Below are 22407 nucleotides of genomic sequence, written 5' to 3'. Positions count from 1 at the left end.
AATATGGACGAGCGTTTGTGACTCAAAGAAGCAAACCAACACATTCAGTTTGCAGAGGATCAAGTAGTCAGAAATCAAACAAAATGTAGGCGCAACATCTGTACAATGTTCAGCCTTGGCCACAACACACTACTAGGAACAAAGGAACATAGTAAGCTGGTTTATGTTGAGTCAGATCATTGGTCCATCTAACTTTGTATTGTCTACACTGATTGGCATCTGCTCTACAGGGCTGCAAACAAGGGAAGCTTTCCCACCTCTACCTGGAGATGCTGTTGGAGATTGACCCTGCAACCTGGTTTATATAGAGCAGGTATTCCACTATTGAGCTTCAGGGGCCCTTCCCCAAAGGCCATAGTGGAGAACGTGTGGCCCTCCAGATGTCTCTGGATTACAACTCTCATCATAAGAAGAGCCTGCTTGATCAGCTCCAGCATCCAGTTCTTACAGGGACCCTCTAGAAACCCGGAGCCAAGACATGAGCACAAGAGCCCCCTCCCCTCCTATAGTTTCCGGCAACAGATTCAGAAGCATTTCTGCCGTTGACTGTGGAGGCAGATGATAACAATTGTGACTAGTCGCCCTCTGTCTAATCCTCTTTCAAAGCCATCCTAGTTGCGGGCCATCACTGCCTCTTATTCTATAGTTATGTGAGGAAGGGCTTTCTGGTATCTGTCCTCGGTCTTTCAACATTCAGCTTCATTGAATGTCCACAAGTTCTAGTCTTATGCATAATTTTATAAATGTCTATCATATCACCTCTTACTCTCCTTGTCTCTAAACTATCCTTTATTTGCCCTGAATATTCCAACATTCCGCTTCAATCACCATCATGGCATCATCCTTAAGCCTTGGTCATGCTGGCCGAGGCTGATGGGAGTCAGAAATCTGCTGCATTAGGAAGTCCATGTAGGTCCCCCCTTCCACGCTGTAAAAGAGTGCTGGCCTTCCAATTAAAAGATCTCCACTATCTGACACTGAAGCAGCCCAAAGCACGATCAATGCAACAGGGCCGCATTCTTACTTGCGAGGAGCAGCTAATACCAATTGAAAACTTCCCTTCAGGAGTAGACTGTGCTCCATAGCCTCTGCTGTAAAGGCTGCCTCTGCCCGATAAAAGCCTACACATTACCTTTGAGAAGTTCAATCTTAAGTCTGGGGAAGTGAGGCATAAACAGACAAGTGTAAGTGACTTCCTTGTCTGTGTAGGACATGACAGGAGGTGCCATGTCAACCGAGGATTGTCATCAATGTAACATGAGCCTTGTGGCTCCACACACAAGGATTTGCCGTTGAACATAATGATCGCAAATTGTTGTTATTTTTATTACGTACTGGCAGGTGCTTGCGTGATGCACACATTCAGTGTAGCTGCAAAGGAGGTTGATCTGTTAGGGCAGATGGGACATTGCCCTGCTTACCTCCCTCTGCCCCCACCTGCCTGCCTTCTGGTTTACACCCAGCCCAGGGGGTTGCCCTGGCTGCCAGCTTCTTAGTCTCAGATTTGCCCCTTTTAGAATTGACAGTGAGTTGACAATGGCAGAGTGCATGGAGAAAGGCTTTGTATATTACATATTGGGCCCCCAGCTTGATTTCCAAAGCCTCCTGCAAGCTGTCACTCAGAATTCTGACAGGAAGGAAGAGACGGGCAGAAAGAGAAATGGGCTGGCAGAGAGGGGAAAGGGGTATCCTCTCCCACTTTTGCCTCTGGTCCCAACCACTGCTGCCTTCAGCCCCACCCACTTAAGCAACCAATAGCTGTGGACAGGATCCAGGCAAAGGGAAACTCTTAAAATACTTCTGATTTCAGTAGGAAATGATCCATCCTCAAATGTGCCAGTATGGTATACCCTCGAGTACCCCCAGAAAAAAGTACTGCTCTTGGGTAATTGTGCCTGAGTCTGCAGCTTTCAGACCCATTGCTTTTAGTTTTGGAACCATGCAACTTGCATGTTTACTCAGAAGTAAGCCCTACTGAGTTCTAAGCATATGTAGGAGATTTCAGCCTTAAGCATGGACTTAAGTCTTCCCTTAAAAAATAACTTTTTAAAAAATTGGGGCAAGATCACACACTGGGAGCTTTCAGATCCATATACAGTGGTACCTCGGGTTAAGTATTTAATTTGTTCTGGAGGTTCGTTCTTAACCTGAAGCTGTTCTTAACCTGAAGCACCACTTTAGCTAATGGGGCCTCCCGCTGCTGCCGCGCCACCGGAGCACGATTTCTGTTCTCATCCTGAAGCAAAGTTATTAACCTGAGGTACTATTTCTGGGTTAGCGGAGTCTGTAACCTGAAGCGTATGTAACCTGAAGCGTATGTAACCCGAGGTACCACTGTAGTTATAATCCTATGTATCCATGGAATGAGAGAATCAGTCCATTTCACTAGTTGTAAAAGCCTGTCCCAAGCATTCTGTCACGTTCTACTGTGACCAAGAGACAGAGCTTGAATAGACATTTTCCTGAAGAGAAGCCCTGTTAAGTCTTTGGCAGCAAAAGCAACTAAAGCCAGTTGTCTGGCTGTCCGTCTATCTGTAGAACATCTGCTCTGCATGTAGAAGGGTCCAGGTTCAATCCCCAGAAACATCTCCAGTCAGGGCTGGGAATGTTTCCTGCTTGAAATCCTAGAAAGCGGCTGTCAATCTGTGTAGACAGTACTGGGCTAGATGAGCCAATGGTCTGATTTGGTAGAAGGAAGCTTCCTATGCTCCTTTATGAAACAGCCACATACTTAGAATGTTAAAGATATGCCACACTTTGGACTGCAATGGAACGCATATTCACCTGGAGGTATGTTTCATTGAACTTAATGGCATTTACTCCTGAGTAAACTTTGCACAAGCAACAGTTGTTCTGAAGAGTTGTGTGGGTTTTTCAAGTGTTCATACTACTTCAGAAAGAGATGGAGAACAGCATTTACAAGAGCTCTGAAATTCAAGTTTGAAATTTTAAAATAAACATCATTTCTCCAAGAGAATCGCAGCAAAGCTCCTATTTTTGAATGTGTATTATCTGCATGGGTTACTGATGCCCTTCCAACATTCTTCCTAGATCATAACATGGGATCAAAAATGGCTTTATAGGCACAAATGGGGTGCGCTTCTAGGGGTGAAGTCAAACTTCTGAAGAATCACAGTACTTGCTGTGGCATGCAAAGAGTGGTAGCTCATAACTGCTGCCTCCCAAATTGTTTTTGCTGCGATAACAACACCAAAGTGACCTCTCCCAGGCACACACCCAGGCAGGGTGTATAGAAGTCCTGGGTGACCAAGAGAAAAAGACTTCCTCTTAGCTTCACTGATGTGGTCCAAAGAAAAACAGAACAATGCACCACCAGCTTGGCTGCAGGAGTTGCCAAAAGGAGGTAGACAAGACACCATCCAGCCATCTTAGGGACTCCAGATTTGTTTAGGGTTTACTCCTTAGCCTTTTCTTCTCTTGAAAAAATGTCCCACAAGGTAGGGGTATGGATTTCCCTCCAGGGTTTACTCCTGAAGCCTTTCTCATGAATGAGTGTAGCCTCTTAGGATCTGAGTTTACCAGTACTTCTGCTAGATGGGCTACCTTCTCAGGTTGACAAGCCCCATCTGGCTCTCACTTCCCTCTACAGATTGTGTAGAAACTGCCTTCTTGACCATTGGCCCCACTATTGGCCTTGTCAGCTCTATCCACCAGAGACTGTCTTCATGTGCAGGGGAAGTCCCTAACGCACCAAAGATTTGAGACCTTTGGCTACCCTCACCTGGTTTAGCCAGCCAGTCAAATATGTACCTGGGGTGCAGCCACTGTTGCTTGCTGACAGCTTCTAGAAGCCACAGATGAAAACTGAGTGCAGGGTGGGGACTAAAGGTGGACTACCCCAGAAGGAACATGAAGTGTCCCCCACCCCTAACACCCCATGCACTCAGAGTAGACCCATTGTAATTAATGGCCCTAAATTTGTCAAGTCTATTAATTTCAATGGGTCCTCTTTTATTTGGGCGAACATTGGAAGGTATCAAGCTATCCATGGCATGGAAATTGGGTTAATTTCTGTCCCAGTCTGTTGGGTCAAGATGGGGAGCACTCTTCTGCAGCACTTTGCTACAAAGCAAAGGACTGGAGGCTTTGGAGGCTGGGCCAACACTGGGAGATAACTTACAGAGAATGGAGGCATACCAGAAGCTTATGAAATTTTGAACGGCACGGAGTGAGGAATATATCATTCTCTCCCCAAACAGACTTTGAGGTTAGCCAATGAAATTGATGGAGATTGTGGCCCCATCAAGGTTGGTCTTTATGGTCCCCGTTCAGTGGGAGGAGCTGGGGGTGGGGTGGAAATGCAGCAGTGCATTTTGAAGCAAATTAAATTATATGCATTACCATCTAAAAGAGAGGGGCTCCACAAGTCGATTAAGCTGGAGTCTAAAATTACATAACTAGCATACTGAAAAGGGAGTTCTTACAGGCCAGCCAAAATAAAAGTACAAGGCAGAATTAATTAATTGAAATCTGCAGCAGAAGAAGTGATAATAGCCACTAACCTAAGTGGCTTAAAAAATAATAATTAAAGGAAAAATCAGCATGGGTTGAGCAATAGTTATTAGGTATGTGCTAATTCAGGTAGAACTTCCACATCCACAGGCAGTCTACTCTTCAGAATATCAGATGTTAGGAACAAAAATAAGGGGAGGTTTTTTTTGCCTTCTCAGATGCCTCTGGCCTCCTGTTTTAATAAAATGCTGGTAGGGTGGAAAATGTGTTGTTACGTTTCAATTTAGACATAAAAGTCTGGTTCGAAGAAGCGAAACCAAATTAAAATAGTTGTTACAATTGTTCTGAGTTCAAGACACAACTGAGTGAGATGGAAACCAGCTCATACAATTTGTAAGGAGTTTTGAGGGGACAGTGGAACTGGAATCTATTTTTTGTTCCATTTTAATGTAACTTTAAAAAAAAATGCCTACAGGCAGCAAACTGCATTTATGTGGCTGTCAGGTTCAATCTATAGGAAGAAATTCAAAATAAATACTGTACACACACATGTCCACACAGAAAGAGAGGAATTGATATCCAAAGGAGGAAGAAGCTTAACTGACCCATCTTCAGTTTCTCACTCAAAAAAGCATAGCAAATTATTTTTGTTAGAATTTATTCTTTGCAGAGTTCCTATTTGGGGGTCATCAGAACCCTCTGACCTCTCCTCAGCCTAAAGCCCCCCAATATATAACCCCCCACTTTACCCTATCAAACATTCTGATTAATTTGCAATCTGATCTGATACCTGCCTGCTGGGGCATAAACCCCACTTTGTCCATTGGGATTCCAATCAGAGCAAATATATGCACCTTTGCTGCGTTGCAGAACCACATCGGAGAAGCAGAGTGATGAATCGAAAGAACACACAAGGAGAACAAACTAGGGTTACAAATTGTAGGCATTCCACACTTGTACGAAGGCGGTAGCTCAGTGGCTGAGCATCTGCCCTGCATGCAGAAAGTCATAGGTTCAATTCACAACATCTCCCGGTAGGGCTGGGACAGAGTTCCTGTCTGAAGACCTAGAGAGCCACTGCCAGTCAGTGTAGACCAAGGGCCTAACTCAACAAAAAGCAGCACACTACATTCCTAACACAGCAATCCTAATGATTTATACTCAGAACTAAATCCAGTTGAATTCAGTCAAGCATACAGGTAAGTGGGTTTAGAATTGCAGCTAACTCCTGTTGGACTTAGTGGGGTTTAGTTCTGAGGAAATCTGCACAAGATCTGGATGAAAGACAGAATGGGTGGAGCCTGTGATTGACTTTGTGTTTTTCATTTGTTTTGCTTCCTGCATGGATAGGTTGGCAAGAGATCTTTATTGCATTTCTATCCCACCTTATCCCCAAAGATGCTTGGGGGGTATGTGCGCACATGATTCTCCTCCTCCACAGCCTCGCAACAACTGCATGAGATAGGTTGGTCAGAAAACTTTTTCAGCGGGGGGCCGGTCCACTGTCCCTCAGACCTTGTAGGGGGCTGGACTAGGTTTTTTTAAAAAATAAATGAACAAATTCCTATGCCCCACAAATAACCCAGAGATGCATTTTAAATAAAAGGATGCATTCTACTCGTGTAAAAACACGCTGATTCCCGGACCATCAGCGGACCAGATTTAGAAGGCGATTGGGCCAGATCCAGCCCCCGGGCCTTAGGTTGCCTACGCATGGGTTAGACTGAGGGTTGGTGACCGGTCCAAAGCCATTCAGTGAACTCCATGACTGGAGAATTTGAACCCTGGACCCCTTGATCCTACTCTGACACTCTGTAACCACTACACCACCGAGAGAAGAAAGAAATCTCAATCTGCAGTCTTGCCACTACATTAAGCTTGGCTCTGATAATGTAAGAACGTAAGAAGAGCCTGCCTGCTGGATCGGGGCCATGGCCCATCCAGTCCAGCCTCCTGTTCTCACAGTGGCCAGCCAGGTGCCCCCACAGGAAGCCCGCAAGCAGGACCTGAGTGCGAAAGCAGCACTCATCACTTGCGAATCTCCGCAACCAGTTTTCAGAGGCATACTAAACAACAAAGAAAAATGTGTATGTGTGACACACACACACTGCCAGCTACAACCCCTTTTGAACAGAGATGATTTGGCCACTGTATGCCACGCTCTGGTAACTTCTAGACTGGATTATTGCAACATGCGCTATATGGGGCCAGTGGCGTAGCGTGGGTTGTCAGCACCCGGGGCAAGGCAAGTAATTTGCGCCCCCTAACCCGTGGATTTGCGCCCCCTAACCCGTGGATTTGCGCCCCCTAACCCTAACCCCCAGATGTTGCGCCCGGTGCGGCCGGCCCCCTCTGCACCCCCACGCTACGCCACTGTGTGGGGCTGCCCTTGAAGACAACTTGGAAACTTCACTGCGTCCAAAATGCAACAGCCAGATTATCGGCTGTGGTTCCATTTAGACGTCACATAACTTCTGTTTTAAAACAGCTGAACTGGTTGCTGCTCATTTCTGGGCCCAATTCAAGGTGCTCACAGTCCTAAATGATTCAGGTACCAAATATCTGGAAGTCTGCCTCCTTCCCTAGAGACCCTCTAAGGGCTGAGATGAGCGGAGGGAACACTTTTGTTAGTTCCTCTGCTCTCAGAGGCTGAGGGCAGGAAGGTGGCAGTCCAGGAGAGGGCCTTCTTTGTGGTGACCCCCAACCTGTGTAACTCCCCTGTGAATGCTGAAGGCGCACCCCTTCACCCCAGATTTTGACACTTGAGGTGCGTATTTTTAGGACCTAACTTATTTATGTGATTAATAATAATAATAATAATAATAATAATAATAATAATAACTTTTGTATGAGAGAAGGACCATTTAGACATCTTCTTTATTGTGCATACACAATTATTTGTGCTCATGATGCTACCAGGGTGGTTATACACAACTGAGCTTTCAATATCGTTTGTACCTACAAAAGTTTGGGGGTGGACATACGGATTTGTTTCCCGTCTTTGCATGTAGCTTCTGGGTGAAATCCTTTGACTTTCTTCATACCACAAATACTCTGCATTATTTTGTTTCGTTTCGGTTCTGCTTTTGCAGTGCTATATGGCAAGAGTGCCTCTCCAGCACAACTGTGACGCAATGGCACTGGGAAAACATCCGTGGAACAACTAATAAAGTCGTGACCTTCAGATGGCCCGGTATAAATCCATCGCCAATGCGCTATTATTGTCAGTTGCAAAACAAAAACAAAAACGGAACTCCGATCAATGGGGGGGGGGGGGAGGGAGGTGGCGCAGAAAAAGCAAAGAAGCAGGAAATCGTGTGAACGAGACACAGAGAAATCTTTGCGTCTGAGAGTAAAGGGGGTGGGGAGCGGAACAAATAAATCGCTTGTGTTTGTCCTTATAGAGGGGCTGGAACGCTCACAAAACGATAGATGAAATGGATCAGAGTTGCAACCCAATGGTGAAACTGACCGGTATCTTCCGGACTATCTATTGCCCTGTCTGTGTATCCCACGCGTTGAGATGCGGCGGTGCCAAAATAGGAAAACTCTTGTTCTTTTACTAAATGGAGCTGCCGAGCGCAGGCCGGACGGTGGCTAGGAGCTCGGGAGCCGCCGCCTCATATCAAAAGCAGCCTCCACAATCCCTTTCTCTCGCCGTTTTGCTGCGGAAGAAGCGCTTTCAGACCTATTTTCCAGAGTAAATTATTCATCATCATAATAATTGTGTAATTACTGTAACTGCTCTTAATTATTGATGCCCAAAGCAGTAATTGGTATTTATTATTAATGGGCCAGTGTGTTATGTGCAATGTTGTGTGTGTTTAGCTTAAAAAAAAAAAAACAACCGGGAGAGTTTTGCTCTCTCACCCACCCACTCGCGTCGCTCTTATTTTCTCTGCCCTCCCGAATTAAACGGCTAGTCTCGGCTGTGAAATAGTTTCTGCTTCTAGGGGAAATGCGGGGATGGGAAGATTGGGGTGGGTGGGAGGTAAACAGCAGGCATTAAATAATTGCGATTGGTGGGAAGAGATTTATTTACAAAAACAGGCTTCATATAACAAAATCGAACCTTAAAAAAAACCAGGAACAGAAACTGGTGGAGGGAAGGAAAGGATTGAAAAAAACACACGTGTTGAGTCTTGAAACCTGTCTGTAATGTGGGAAATGGGTACGTGCACGAGGCTGAGTGATCAGCTTCTTCTTTTCTCTATATGCCAAATAACAATAAAAATAATAGTAACTATTATTTCTGTGTTCTACTCAGAGCACGCACATTGGAATTATTGGATTTAAATTAGTCATGTCCATTATTTTTTGTGGATCTACTCTGAGTGGGACTAGCAATGGATACATTATTGTTGTTGTTATTATTATTATTATTATTATTATTATTATTATTATTATTCCTAAACAACTGCACGTCTATTTAAACTGATGGACTTAACTAATTTAGCAACAGCCATTTCGACAGGGGCTACTCTGAAAAGGACTTCGTTGGATAGATATCCCATTATTGGGATTTTTTTATGAAGAGGTTAGGGAGGAAAGTGGGCAATAAATAATTTAAATAATAATGATTATTTATTTATATAGTACCATCGATGTATATGCCACACCCCTCCTCTGAGAGTCACAAAGAAATGTAACAGGTCTCGTCCCTCAAGAGCTTACAGTCTGCATTTAGCCACTGGGGAAAGGCCCGAGCCGGTTAAGAGAGAAATATTGGTAAATGCAAATTATGTGTAGACTAGTTTCTTTTCAAAGGGGTTGAGGACTAAAGGGTTAAAGCCACAGGTCTCTCAGGAAAGGGGGCATTTTTGAGGAAAGGAGGCAATTGTGCTCCTAGGCAGGCTTACTCGGAAAGAAGCCTCGTTGCTGCCAATGAGATTTAACTCCCGTGTCAGCTCCCGTGGAGAGACCGTTCACACGTTTAACTTGCTATCTGCTCATCGAGTGATGCATTTGCACATGTCAACGGACATTTCCTTTTCCATATCGCAGCCTTCTACACGCTTTCTATAAAGGCCTTTATTCCCTTTTGTTGGAGTTCCATTTATGGTTTGCCGTGAGGTTAATACTGGACTGGGAATACGTGTTCTCCAGTCTTGGTTAGCAAGAAGGCGATCTCAATAAAAAGAACCGCGGCGTTGGCTGCAGCCATATGCCCGTTTTCACATGGAACTCAATGGGACTTATTTTTTAATAAACCGAGTTGGAACTGCCCTGCAAATCCGCCAGAAGGTTTCTTTTTTTGACTGCCTACATACCGTACGTTTAAAGAACATGACATCGCGCCAAGAAACTGGGAACTGCTGATTGTTAATTGTGCTGGGAAGTGTAGCACCGTGGCGGGGTAAACTATAGTTCCCAGTATTCGTTTGCTGGAAGCCCAAGCGCTATAACAATGCAATTCTTTTCACGCCTGCCACTGCCTAAAATGTCTTACTTTATCAACCTCTAATTTTTGGACTTAGTTCCAGGGCGTGTTAAGAAGTCCTACTGGAAGAGGAAACTCGACGGAGTCAGATATCCATTGTGAACAGCGAAAATTTAAGTTTGACCTTGATTGAAATGTTCTTTGACTGATATATTTGATTTAAACGACTTTATTCCTGACGCTGATGTGGGTGTTCTCTTACCTTCGAGAAGAGCACTCCTTAAATGCTCAGAGGCGCCCTCGTCTGCCATTCCTCTTTTATAAATTGCTTCTGCATTCAGCAGTATTCCTGAAAATATTGGATAGAATCCTGCTGAGTTATACTCAAGGTGGACCCACTGAAATTAATGGAGCCAAGTTGGTCATAAATTTCAATGGGTCTGCTCTGGGTATGACCGAAGCTGAAACAGCCCATTGGCTCAAATTAAAACTGGAACAAAATGAGACTTACTTCTGAGTAAACCATATCTAGCCTCGCACTGCGTGCCCCTGATTCCATGTACTGAGTTGCCACCTTTTCTCGGCCACCCCTGCTCCTCTGCCCTTTGGCATCAGCCTGACTCCCAAACACACCTTAGGTACGTATACCTTTCCCTGGAAAGGTGATGGCTGGTGGGAAAAGCTTCCTCCGGCTGGGTCCCTGAAAGGCACGAGAACAGCTCTAATAAAGAAAAGTTAGCAACCCTGTATGTGTGTTCTCACACTCCCTGCAGAATGAATATTCCTCCAAAGGAGCTCAGCGTTGAGGAATGGGAAGGAAAGGTATTTAAGATGAACAGTGAGGACCTTCGTATGAGGAGAGAGAGGTTGTAGCTATTTTCAGGTGGAAATTCAGCTACCTACTAGCCACTTCAAGTCAGGCACACAATTATAGTTGAACCACTTCCCGCGAAATGTATGACTTTTTGGGATGAGGAAAGTAGGGGAAGTGAGCTTTGGCGCAACGTCGTCTCACCGCCGTGCAAACAAATCAGAATTAATGCTCATTAAAACAGGCGACCTCGTCTGATCTCCCTGCAAACAAATCAATAAACAGGTTGTGTTAATGTCCCCCAAAATCAGAGCGTGGTACCGTCCTTGGCTCATTTACAGCTGAAATATAGCCTCCGATATGTGCAAAGAAAAGGACAGTTCTAACCAAAGAATGCAATTACGGTAACTCTTTTTTTAAAAAAATCTACATAATAATAAGAGGAACGCACCTTCAAATTTGCTAAGTGCTGGTTTGAACCTCTGGCTACCAAAAGGTGAGCTTGTCAACAATCTGAGCCAGTTATTAAAGCGCTAATTTCCAAATGGGGAAATCTCGCTCATTTTGAAACCAGGCGCTATTTCATTTCAGCACGTCTGGATTTAATAACACGCAAGCTGGTGCCGGCTAGGGAAAGAGATGGGACTAAAGCGTGGGATGGTTTGCTTGCGCCTGTGTATGAATTTTACATTTATTTTCGGGATCGGATCCTGACTGTTTACAAACACCCTAACTGTGGGGAGAGAGAAACGTTATGTTTTAAGGGGCAAGCCAGAGGTATGGGGAAGCTTTGGTTCTCCAGACGTTGCTAGACTCCAACTCCCATCATCCCAGGACAAGTAGCCAATGTGATATATGATATATGACTGAAGCAGAGCTGTGTGGGGTGGGTTTTTTTTTGGGGGGGGCGAATTACCATGCAGAGACACAGAACTGGCTGCTGTTCCTTGCCCAAACTCGGGGTTGCTTGTGTGGAACGACTTTTTGCGTTGTATTCCACTAACCTTTACTCAGAGTAGACCCACTGACAGTGACGGGCCTACGTTAGTCATGACCTTTCAGTTCTGAGCAAAAGTGAAGATTCTGTGTCAAAATTTAGACACCCAAATTTACCCATATGTATGGTCATCGCTGCAGCATTCAGCCAGCCAATGAGGATCCAAAACCATAGGGAGGACCTCAGAATCACCTCCGACGCCATTAGAGTTGGCAGAAACCATTCACACGTTCAGGTGCAAGTCAGCGAAGGCAAAATAATCCGGGGACTGTGCGTGTTTGTGTCTGTGCGCGGGCGAACGAAGAGATCGAAGACCCGTGTTTGGTCTTTTAAAGCAACCAACACTATCAGGAGCCCCAGATTTTGACAAACTTTCTTTGTACGTGTCAGGGCTGCACAGGTAGATATCAGGAAAAGCGCGTTTTTCTTCGGGGCCCAGCAGTTTCAGATCTGTGGGTGTTTGTGGTTTACCTGGTTACTAGACAAAACAGGATATAGGTAGCTCTGCTAATTTCACCCTCCCCGGTTCCTTCCCGTTCGCCCTTCTGGGAGTTTGATCTGGAATGTTGAGGAGGAGGAAAGGGTTAAACAGCCCTCTGTCCCCCCCCGGGGGGGGGGAGAGATGGAGATCGTTGCTCTCAAGGATTTTAATTAAAATACAAAGTAAGCGACGCCACACTAAAGTGTAACCGTGAAGTATTTCACATGCCCTTGGAACGTACAGGCTAGTTTACCTTTGCACAAACGTGGGGAAAGACCCCCTTTACGTTCCTAGATCACCCCCCGCGCTCCAAAAAAGACTTGTAGCCAACTTTGCTCTGTCTATGCACGCACGCAACTAATATTTCGCTTGAAATACTGCTGATCATCAAACTTACCATTCATATAGCGCTTTTAAAATGCTTGTATATCTGAATCTCTTCCAGGACACCTAGAACCTTTTTCCTTTATTTTATTCTATTTATTTAAGGAGACCTTTAAGAATATTTGTAAACTAACTCTTCGAATACTTTCCCCTAATAATCTGACCAAGAGCCTTGGGTAACCAAAAAACCTTGCACACCTTGGAAGAGCTCTGTAGTTTAAAAGTGTGCAAGTGTCACTGCGGCATTGAAGCTGACTATATTAAAAATAATATTTTATTAGGTCAGGGGAGGGGAAACTGGTCCTTTAGATGCAGTTGGACTCTGATTCCCATCAGCGCCAGCCACCACGGTCAATGGACAGAGATGATGGGAGTTAGAGTTGGAGTACAAGGGGGGTGGGGTTAACTCACCCAAATGAGTTAAATATATATATATATACATGCATCTTTCAAAACTAAATTCCTTCAACTAAACTGAAGCAGAAACAGAATTTTTCTCTCTCTGTGTTAATTACTTTGGTAACAGCTCGAGTTTGTGGATTTGATTTTTTCCCGTCCAGTGTTGGGGAGGCACAGCGTTTTGCCAAAGAAGTTTAAAGTAAAGGATGGCATTTATTATTATTATTATTATTATTATTATTATTATTATTATTATTATTATTATAAAGAGTAACCACCGCAGAGTAACTACCACCCTTTCCTCTGCTTTTTGCAACCCCTGAAGTAGGCTCTCTTCCCAACCTTCACCCAAAGATTTAGGATGCCATCCAAAACAAACTTTCCTGCAAGCGACAGGATTTAATTTTCGAGCATAAACTGGCATAGAACTGCGCTCTTCGAAAACCAGAGTGGGAGGAACAATACCCTTTTCCAGGGTAACTAATCCGAAGTAAGGGAGGTGAAAGGTGCCCCGCCTCCTCCTCCTTGCCTTGCCACCCACCCACCCCCGCTCTCTCTCCCGCTCTCTTTTTACCTTCTGTTCTGGTACCAGGTCTTTACTTGGGTGTCTGTGAGGTTGAGGGACGCTGCCAGCTCCATTCTGTCCTGCACGCTCAAGTATTTCTGCCGCTCGAAGCTCCGCTCCAGTTGGGCCAGCTGGTGATCCGTGAAGGCTGTGCGGGCCTTGCGCGGCTTTTTCAGCCTCACTGGGGGGCTCTCTCTGGAACTGGAGATCTCTCTGTCCCCTTCTTCTTTCACTGAGCAGGGGGAAGGGGGGCGGAAGAGAAAAGGCGTTGCCACAATCAGTGCAGACAGATTAGAAGGGAAAGTCCCCTTATCAAACGCGGGAGGGAAGACGAGTGAAGAGACCAGACGCCTCGGCGAGGGGCGCGGGCCGCTGCTCGTTTCTCTTGCGCACGTCCGCGCCCCTTTCTATGAGATCCCTATGCCTGTTTACTCGGAAGTAACTTCCATAGCTTTCTATGGGGCTTCCTCGTCAGTGAAATGTGGATAAGGTTGCAGCCTTAAGATCCTCCTTTTAGGTATGTTTACTCACAAGTAAGGCCCATTAATAAGTCAAAGAAGTCCGTTCGTGAGCCCAGTTAGGAACAGCGTAACTGTATTATAAACCGAAGGTACTTTCATGAGAACTAGTCACTTAAATTCGAGATACCCTCGACCTGAGATACTGGGGAGGGAGAGATATCTCAATATATTCCAAGAGGACAGTAAATTTAACCACACACACAAATATCTATATGCGTGCGTACACATTATTTATTTTATTATTAAAATTATTTATAGCCCTCCCAATATCATATCGACCTCAGGGCTGGGTTCACAGTCGTCTGCGTCAGCGATCCACTTCAGCCTGATTTAAGTGCCAAAGAGTTAAGCAAGCCCTTGAAACATTTCCCCTTAAAATTACTTATTTATTCAAACATATTTCTAGTCCCCAAGCCTTTTAGTACAAACCCTGAAATTAAGGGGATGTCACAGCGCTTAACTTTAGGTGATGCCCAAAATGTTCTTCACGGAATAATATATAAATATTGATCTTAAAGGAAACTATCCCCACCCCCCGCTTAAATAAAATAAATTCGGTGTTCACTGTGTCATTCTGGAATAGATTGCACTGTTACTTCCAGGTAAACACGGGTAGGATCGAGATGCGCATCAGAAAAGCCAGGAAACTACTACTGAAGTTAGTTTTATCCACAAAATATAGATTGCATCCTTCGGGCAAATGGATTTTTTTTTTTTAAGAAGGCAAGACAACTAGATTAACAGGAATAAACGTATGGGCTTGAGATGGAGTCTCAACACGATCCGTACAATTTACTCACAAGTAACAGGGAAGACGATAGGGAAGTAAACGCCACTCAACCCAATGGGAGTTACTTCTGTGTAAAACATGCCTAGGGTCCGGCTATACGAAACGAACCTGGAAATTTTAGAAAATATCTTATTCCTAACAAAGAGTGTCAAAAATTATGGGATGCCGGAGTTGCACTCCCGTTTAAACTATAGGTACAGTACTTTAATTCGTTTTAACTGTGATCTGTAGCCAACGTTACCCATTACAGTACTCAGGCCGGACCCACTGAAATTAATGAGCGTGACTAGATCCATTGACTTCGGCGAGGCTACTCAGAGTAAAAACTAATTGGAGACAGCTCTGATTTTGTTCTCTATAATGGAAATAAATCCGAGGTTTTTGCAACTGGAATTAGTGATAATCTGAATTAATGAATGCTAAAGTAAGTAACACACCACCCTAAATCCATACAGATTCAACAAAGCCTTTGGGTTTCAGCCAGTTAAATTCTACTCAGAGTAGACCCATTTAAACTACTTATTTTCAATACGTCAACTCTGAGTAGCACTACCTTCTGCATACAACCCAGAGAAATTTCGGTATCTGAGGCAAACGAGTCTTCCTTTTGCGGGGTTAAAAGCAGAGGAATAAACCAAACAAGTCAAATTGAATTGAATTTTAAAATTGACATTTTAATCTTGGTTTGAGGGTACCCGCGTTGTCCTTCTGAAGATGCAATGCGGACAAAACTGAGCACTTTCAAGGGCGCCAGCCAGGTTATGCACTTCTACCTGGGAGTAAGTCTCAATGAAATCAATGGTGCTTTCTTCCCGGTGAACACACTGCCCGCCTCTCCCGATTCTGTGCACGTTTATTTGGGAGCAAATCCCACCGAGATCTATCAAGCTTATTTCGAAGTAAACGCCAGGATAGGACGCAGCCTAAACCCCCTCCCCAATATTTACTGCAACCCTAAAATGCCTTGTTAGAAGAAGCAAGCCTCACTGAATTCCACGAGGGTTCCTCCCAGGTAAATGGGTAGAGGGCTGCAGCCTAAACGTGCGTCATTTTAGTTGCTTGGATCTTCTCAGAAATGTCCCAGCGAGTTCTGAGGGATTTATGCCTCTATCAGTGTGCTTGGGCCTCTGACTTTTCTTAAAATTCAAATTTCCCCCGTTTTCCCCACAAAATCCTTTTTTTTCTCCATTATTTTATTGGCTGGGGTCCGTGCCCCCTCCCCAGACTTTCTCACCTCCGCTGACAATAAAGTTTCCATCACTGAACAGTAAGCTATGCCACCCTACCTAGGGCTACTCAGAAGTAAACCCACTGAGTTCAGTGGAGCTGACTCCCAGGTAAGTCATGTCAGATCGCGGTTTTAAATTTTGAGAATTATGACAGCACCCAGATTTTGTTGCTTCAGGGATTAACTCTGAAAGAAATCGGATCTGATCAGCTTCCTCAAATTCCTAGAGAAACTTCCAAAAAGAAATGGGATTACAGTTGTTGTTGTTGTTGTTGTTGTTGTTGTTGTTGTTGTTGTTGTTGTTGTTGTTGTTGTTGTTGTTAGTTTTGGGATAAAACTGGCATTCATCCGTGTATTATTGCCGCCGTCATCACAGCCCGCCCTCGCTCCGAAGAGTTGCGTGTGGTATTCAACTTTATCCTCACAATCAACCTGCGAAGTAGGCTTGACTCAAGTCCTACCACAGAGGCCTGACTGAGGATTCGAACCTACAGCTCTCTCCAGCCCGCTAAAGACCACCCTAAAGTAGGCGTTCCTGAGGCTTTCCATCCCAAAACAAAACAAAAACAAAGGATCGCTTATCTATCCAAGGGAAAAGAACAAATGACTCCCTTCGCCCCCTTTCTCTCTCCAGATATTTTATATATATTGAGAGGTGCAGACTTTCCCCTTCCCCCCCCCCTCCCTCTCTCAAGGCACATAAAGGAAAAGAAAACTGCCTCAACTTTCTGGGTTGCCCCCGAAAAGAAGGCTTTCGGTAGAGCTAGGTCACAATTGGCTTAGGGCAGCCCATTTCTCTGATTGATTCACAATACATTTTGTATATATTCGGGGTAGGCAGGGAGCCTGATGTATGAACGGGCAACTGAACCCAATAAGGGCAGTTGTCAAATAAAAGTAGCAAGGGAGGTCAAACTTCTGCCTTCTCCCCTCAGCTCTGATACCCCACCCCCCATTATCCCTTTCTTTCTGCGTTAAACAACAGCGAATTTAAAGTGGTTTCACACTGAGCCATTGGAAGGGGGTACTAGATATTGCCAGAAATCATTAGTCCTCCCCTCTCCTTCCTCCCTTTGAACACAGATTTACTTTTTCCCCAGATCGCACGGGAGTCACTCCTGTTCCATCCGGATTGAAACCGATCCCCCCCCCCCATGGTGCAAGACGTATCCCTTTCGATAAAAAGGGCATTTCGGATTGATGGAAAGCAAAAATAAAGGGTGAAAGCTGGTAACTCTGAAAGAAATGGCCACGGCCTGCAGTTCCTCCCCCCTTTCTCTCGCCCACCCCCTTTATCTCTGTTCTTAAAGAGATTATGTTTATCTATAGGGTGGGGGGAAGCTGGCTCCGGTTTATATAAATTGGCCGCATTAGCTTTTTTACAGGGGTTTATGGTAAATTTCATTGTGGCAGGGTTTAGGAGCGACAAAGCTCAGCCTCCACGCGCGTTGATTTCTCTCTGTAGGAAGACAATAATCCACTTAATTGAGCCACCAGGGATATGGGAAACCCTTCAACCAGAAACCGAGTCCAGATAGGCATGAATATCTCTTAAACATGAGATGCTCTTTCATTGATGGATGGAAGGCGCAAACAAGTCTGTTTCTTCTCCGCACCCCTCCTCTCTTTATAAGAAATAAAGGGGGTGTCCTGGAATCAGTGGCACTGACCTCTACAGAATGTTTACTTTGCGGGGGGGGGGCGGGCGGGCGGCAAATAAATGAATTTGATATTTGAAAAGCTAAATAAAAAATCATTCCCTCTCTCTCTCAAAATAGACCCCTCTTTAGGCTTTGATGTTCAGCTTAGACTAGGGGGCTAGGACAGAGAGAAAGTTGGCGCTGTGTACCTGAGGGAAAGGTGGGGGCGTTAAGGGTAGGGCCGTCGCTCAGCGGTTAAGCACCCGCCTCGCTCAATTCCTGGCATCTCTCCATGGAGGGCTGCGAATTATCTCGTGTCTGAAACCCTGGAGAGGCGCTGCCAGTCAGTGCAAAGAACTGTGAGCTTAGGAGGAAGAACCTATGTTTTTAAGGGTGATGCTGTTGGCAGAGAACCTGATTCTGGAGTTGTGATGAGGTGGGAAGAAGGGAGAAGAAGGGAGAGATTGAGAAAGTGGAGAGAGGGGTTTGAAGTTCAGGGAAGTTCCTCTGAGGAAGAGGGAGAGAAAAAGGAGGGAATGAGAGAGCGAGAGAGAGAGAGAGAGAGAGAGAGAGAGAGAGAAGAAAGGGGGAAAGAAGGGAAAAAAGAAAGGGAAAATGAAGACAGAGCTAAAGGAAGGAGGTAAAAGAAGGAGAGAAAAGTGGAGGAAAGGGGGGAAGAGAAAAGGAAGAAAAGGAGAAATAAAATAAACGTGAAGAAGGAGACACCTCTTGATGTTAGAGTTCCACGCTTCTAAATATATCCTTGATGTATCCACTGTAGCAACTCGGCCTTTAAAAACAGCAAGTAAAGAGCAAAAAAAGAAAAGTTGAATGGTAATGTAAAATGCTTTTGGGGGGGTATATGTTTGTGGCTGAAATCCAACACAATTTACGGTTGGGGCGGGAATGAAGAAGGTTTAAAAAAGAATTTCCGTTTCTCTTTCTTAGCAACTGAAATTTTAATTGGTTAATGGGGGTGGGATGGGGGGGAGGCTGGAAACAGAAAAGACCTGGACTTAAGGGCAGGAATTCCCCAGTGGGGGACCCTGCCTGGGTCCAGAATACCACCTGCCTTTTTCTACCGGCCCAGCTGTTAATCCTGGATGCGCCCACAAAATTGGAAAAGGAGGAGGAGCGCGTGGCCAAGATCCGGGCCTTTTGTATAAACAGGCCGAGGATGGAATTTTACTTTTTATATTTTTTTAAAAAATTGTTATTGGTTTTATTTTATTTAAATTAAACCTGCATTTACTGAGCATGTTTACGAGCAAGGAAGCTACGCATTGACCCTCGCGTGCGGGAGTTGCTTCCGAGTAAACCAGCTTCGGATGGGGCTGCAAGTCGGAAGTTTTGACCGCGTCCGCGCAGAAGTGAGTCCGCTTGAGTTCAATAGGGTCAAGGAGTATCTGGATCGCAGCCATGCTTGGGAGCCAGCCCCACAGAACAAAGTAGGTCTTAACTTGCAACACAGGAGATGTAATCGCGCTATTCAGAGCTACAGGAAAACCGCTATCGAAAGGGATGGCCTCCCTCGATCCAACGACCTGATCTTTTCCTGGGCCGCTTTTCCATTCTGTCAGTTTCTCCTTCCAAAGGAAACATAAAACCCACCAGGAACTGCAGAGGTATTGCTCGTTGCAGATCCTATTCTGGCCTGGAGGAAAAAAGAGCTTCCGTTTGGAAGTCTCATCCTGGGCCGCGTTGTTTACTCTGCATCAAGCCTCCTAGATTTCAGTGAGATATGCTCCGGAATAAAGCTGCGCCTTTTCCCGTTCCACGCAACGATGTTTGTTTCGGTTCCTATCCGGCATTTCTGTATATATATCTACACCTCGGAACAGGCTTTCTTCCTGCTTTCAGTGACTTCTGTCTAAGGCGACAAGCCAAACCGCAATGATTGAGAGTAAGCCCCCCCCCCTCGCCCGCGCAACTCAATAGGATCTTACTTCTGAGTTGGCGTAGTTAGGTTTGTGCTGTCATTAAACTCCACTTCAGTCCAATCTTACGGCTGTTTTACTGGTAAATTATTCTCCACCGCCCTGGATTTCAGTTGGACTTACACGCGAGTAACCACGCGGAACTAAAGTCTTACGGAGTGGAAATTGAACTCATTGACGTCATGGGGGGTTGCTTCCAAGTAAACCCGAAGAGGAATGATGCATTAAATCTCTTGAGGATGTTACTTCTCATGGCGAGGGGGGGCAAATGGCGGGAGGAAATGACCTGGACCGGGTGGCTTTTGCGGTTTGAAAAACGTATTTGTCAAAGAAAGTAAAAACAATTCTTATCAGAAGGAAAGTCACTCTCTGGCGAGCACCCCCGCCAATTGTTAAACTGAAGACTTGCTTTTGCTTTCGACGTCTCTGCAAACACCAGTGTATTTAATTTCGAGCTATTTCCCATAGCAGATTATTTTTCAAAAGTTGTCATTTGCTTAACGGGACTGGCGCCTTTCAAAGCCTCCTCGACCCAGTGAACGAGGAGCTTGAAGGTCGCCGCTGCGTTATTACGAGTTCTCTCGTCGAAAAGTTTTCTAGGGGAGGTGGGGCAGACTCAAGGGGAACCACCGATCATTCAAGGGATGATTACGAATGATAGGAAATCAGATAGAGGCGAAGAGGCGAAGCTTCTGTACTGAAGTTTGGCCTTCTTTCTTATCTGCCTGACAACTTGTATTGATCTGTGTGTCAAAAATCATTCGTGTCGCAACCTAACGAATTTGATAATATTGGTACCCCGTCCATCTCATTTCAGTAAATCCAGTTTATATGGGGTGGGGTCGGAATGCCTTTTCTCCAGAGTAGAATCAACTTTAAATCAGAATGCAGACCAGAATATCCTGGTGACTATAGAAACACTCGGGCTGCAACCCTTATACCCACTTTCCTGAGAGTATATCTAATTGAGCTCAATAGGTTTTGCTTCTGAGACATGGAGGAGGATTGCTGGCGCAGAATAGATGGAAATAACAATCGAAACAGGCAAGTGGTTGGGTTATGCGGAGTTAAAGGCGCAAATAAAGAAGTTTCGTATTTATCTCCGCCAGGTTCTCATATTAGCTTCCTTCCCTCCAAATATAATATTTTTAGCAGAATTCGGAACTTTACAGATTGAACTAACGACAGAAACAAACAAACAAACAAACAGAAAAAGAGGAAATATCCCAAATCAGGCCAACCGAATGTTATCCTGTCCTTCATCCTCGAACCTTCCGAGAGAGAAAAGGGGGGGGGGGGTAAGAAGAACTTGCATGTCCACATGCACCTCTGAATACCAGATCCCGAGGACTAGCAACATGCGGGTTTGCTGTCCGGAAGCCGCTGGTGAGCTAGATCGACCAGCTTTGGTTCTTAGGAGATATCCCAACGGGAAGGGAAAACTCTATTTGTATGTGCGCGCGAGTGTTACTCGTTCAGAAATAGAGGGCTCAATCAGAAATCAGCAGGCGCTGGTATAGAGTTAGGAGAAACTCTCCTTACCTTTGTATTCTGTGTCCGAAGAGGAGTTGCTGCTGTTGTTCTTGTCCATCTTCTCCCGGAAGTCCTCTCCGGATTTGGGGGGAATCCGAACCGGTGCCTCCTGCGCGCTCTGTCCATTGCTGCTGGAATAAGGGGCGCAGGCTGCCAAAGGCTTGCAATCGGCCAAGATGTCCCTGATTAAGAAGGAGGAGGTCACTGTTCTGGATTGTGAAGGGGCCAAGATTTGCCCCGCTTGGAGGTGAGACTCCAGCCCCACTGCCACACCTTGTCTCTGGGCTACTGCTTCCAAGCACTCCCTCCCGGGAGAGTGGGGCGACGGGCAGCCGCTGCTGATTTCGGAGCGGGGACTAAGTTCCAAGGGGGAGCGTCCTTCCCCCATGAGCGGTTCCCCTTTGGGCACGGCGGGGCTCCCGGCTCGGTGGGACAGGATGGAATCGATCCCAAATCCGTTGGCACCTTCCATGCCTTTCAGGGTGACATTGACCAGCCGGTGTCCGGATTAGGCTCGAGAAGAAGAAGAGCGACCTTGGAACTGCGGGACTTCGGATCCAAAGTTAGTGCAGCAACAATCGCCGGTCCGTATTACGATCCAAGGCGCTGTCCCTCTTGAAAACCTGCAGTCAAGCTAGCTGCAGAGATGAGGGGAAGGAGACAAGGGAGAGAAAGAGGGGAAGGGAAGACAGGAGCCAGAGTAGGGGTGGCGAAAGTGAAACTTTGCTCGTAGGGAGAAAGATCCCTAATCTGAACTATTCGCAATCGCCACCGCTAACCATAGATCCATCAGCCCTAAATTATAGGAAATGACTTAACCAAACAATGAACTTTCAAAGAGTCCATAACAAGATTTTCTTTTCTTAAAGAGCAGTGAATGAGGCAAGCGAGAGGCACGGATTACAGAACGAAGAGCGAGCTCTCCTTTTCGTACCAGCGCCTAAGGAAAGGGAGGTTTCAGGACCGCGGACAGCGCAGGCGATCTCTGTTCGAGGTCCGTCTCTGCTCAAGAAGGCGAACGCGTTAAAAAGCGGCAGGTTGGAAGGACGTTTCAGCACCTTTGAAAGCGCCTAGACTGGAGGGTCGGGACCGCGGCCGCGCCACCGCCTCCCATGGTCGCCTTCCGAAGCCGCCTTGCCTGCAAAAGTCCCTGATGTTGGAGGCGAAGTAGGAACGCCGCGTTGCTTTCAGGACCAAGGACAGCTCAGCTCCGCCCCGCGGAAAGTGCTTCCCTTTTTAATCAGCGCTCACACCTCTCAACTTGCTGG

General features: G+C 45.6%; 1 protein-coding gene across 1 annotated transcript in view; it reads right to left on the bottom strand.

Annotated features, from left to right (window-relative positions):
• Positions 1 to 22407, bottom strand: part of BARHL1 (BarH like homeobox 1) — a 39826-nt gene extending 17419 nt beyond the window's left edge. Inside the window, exons 1-3 of the mRNA XM_083485321.1 lie at positions 22074 to 22407; positions 21149 to 21777; positions 13500 to 13722 (exon numbers count right to left, since the gene is read on the bottom strand). Coding sequence (XP_083341447.1) covers positions 13500 to 13722; positions 21149 to 21611 — 686 coding nt within the window. The 5' untranslated portion in view covers positions 21612 to 21777; positions 22074 to 22407. The remainder of the gene's footprint in view (positions 1 to 13499; positions 13723 to 21148; positions 21778 to 22073) is intronic.

The sequence above is a fragment of the Podarcis liolepis genome (genome assembly GCF_965112155.1).
Source record: "Podarcis liolepis genome assembly, chromosome: Z".
Taxonomy (NCBI): Eukaryota; Metazoa; Chordata; class Lepidosauria; order Squamata; family Lacertidae; genus Podarcis; species Podarcis liolepis.
This window is presented reverse-complemented; position numbering and strand designations above follow the sequence as displayed.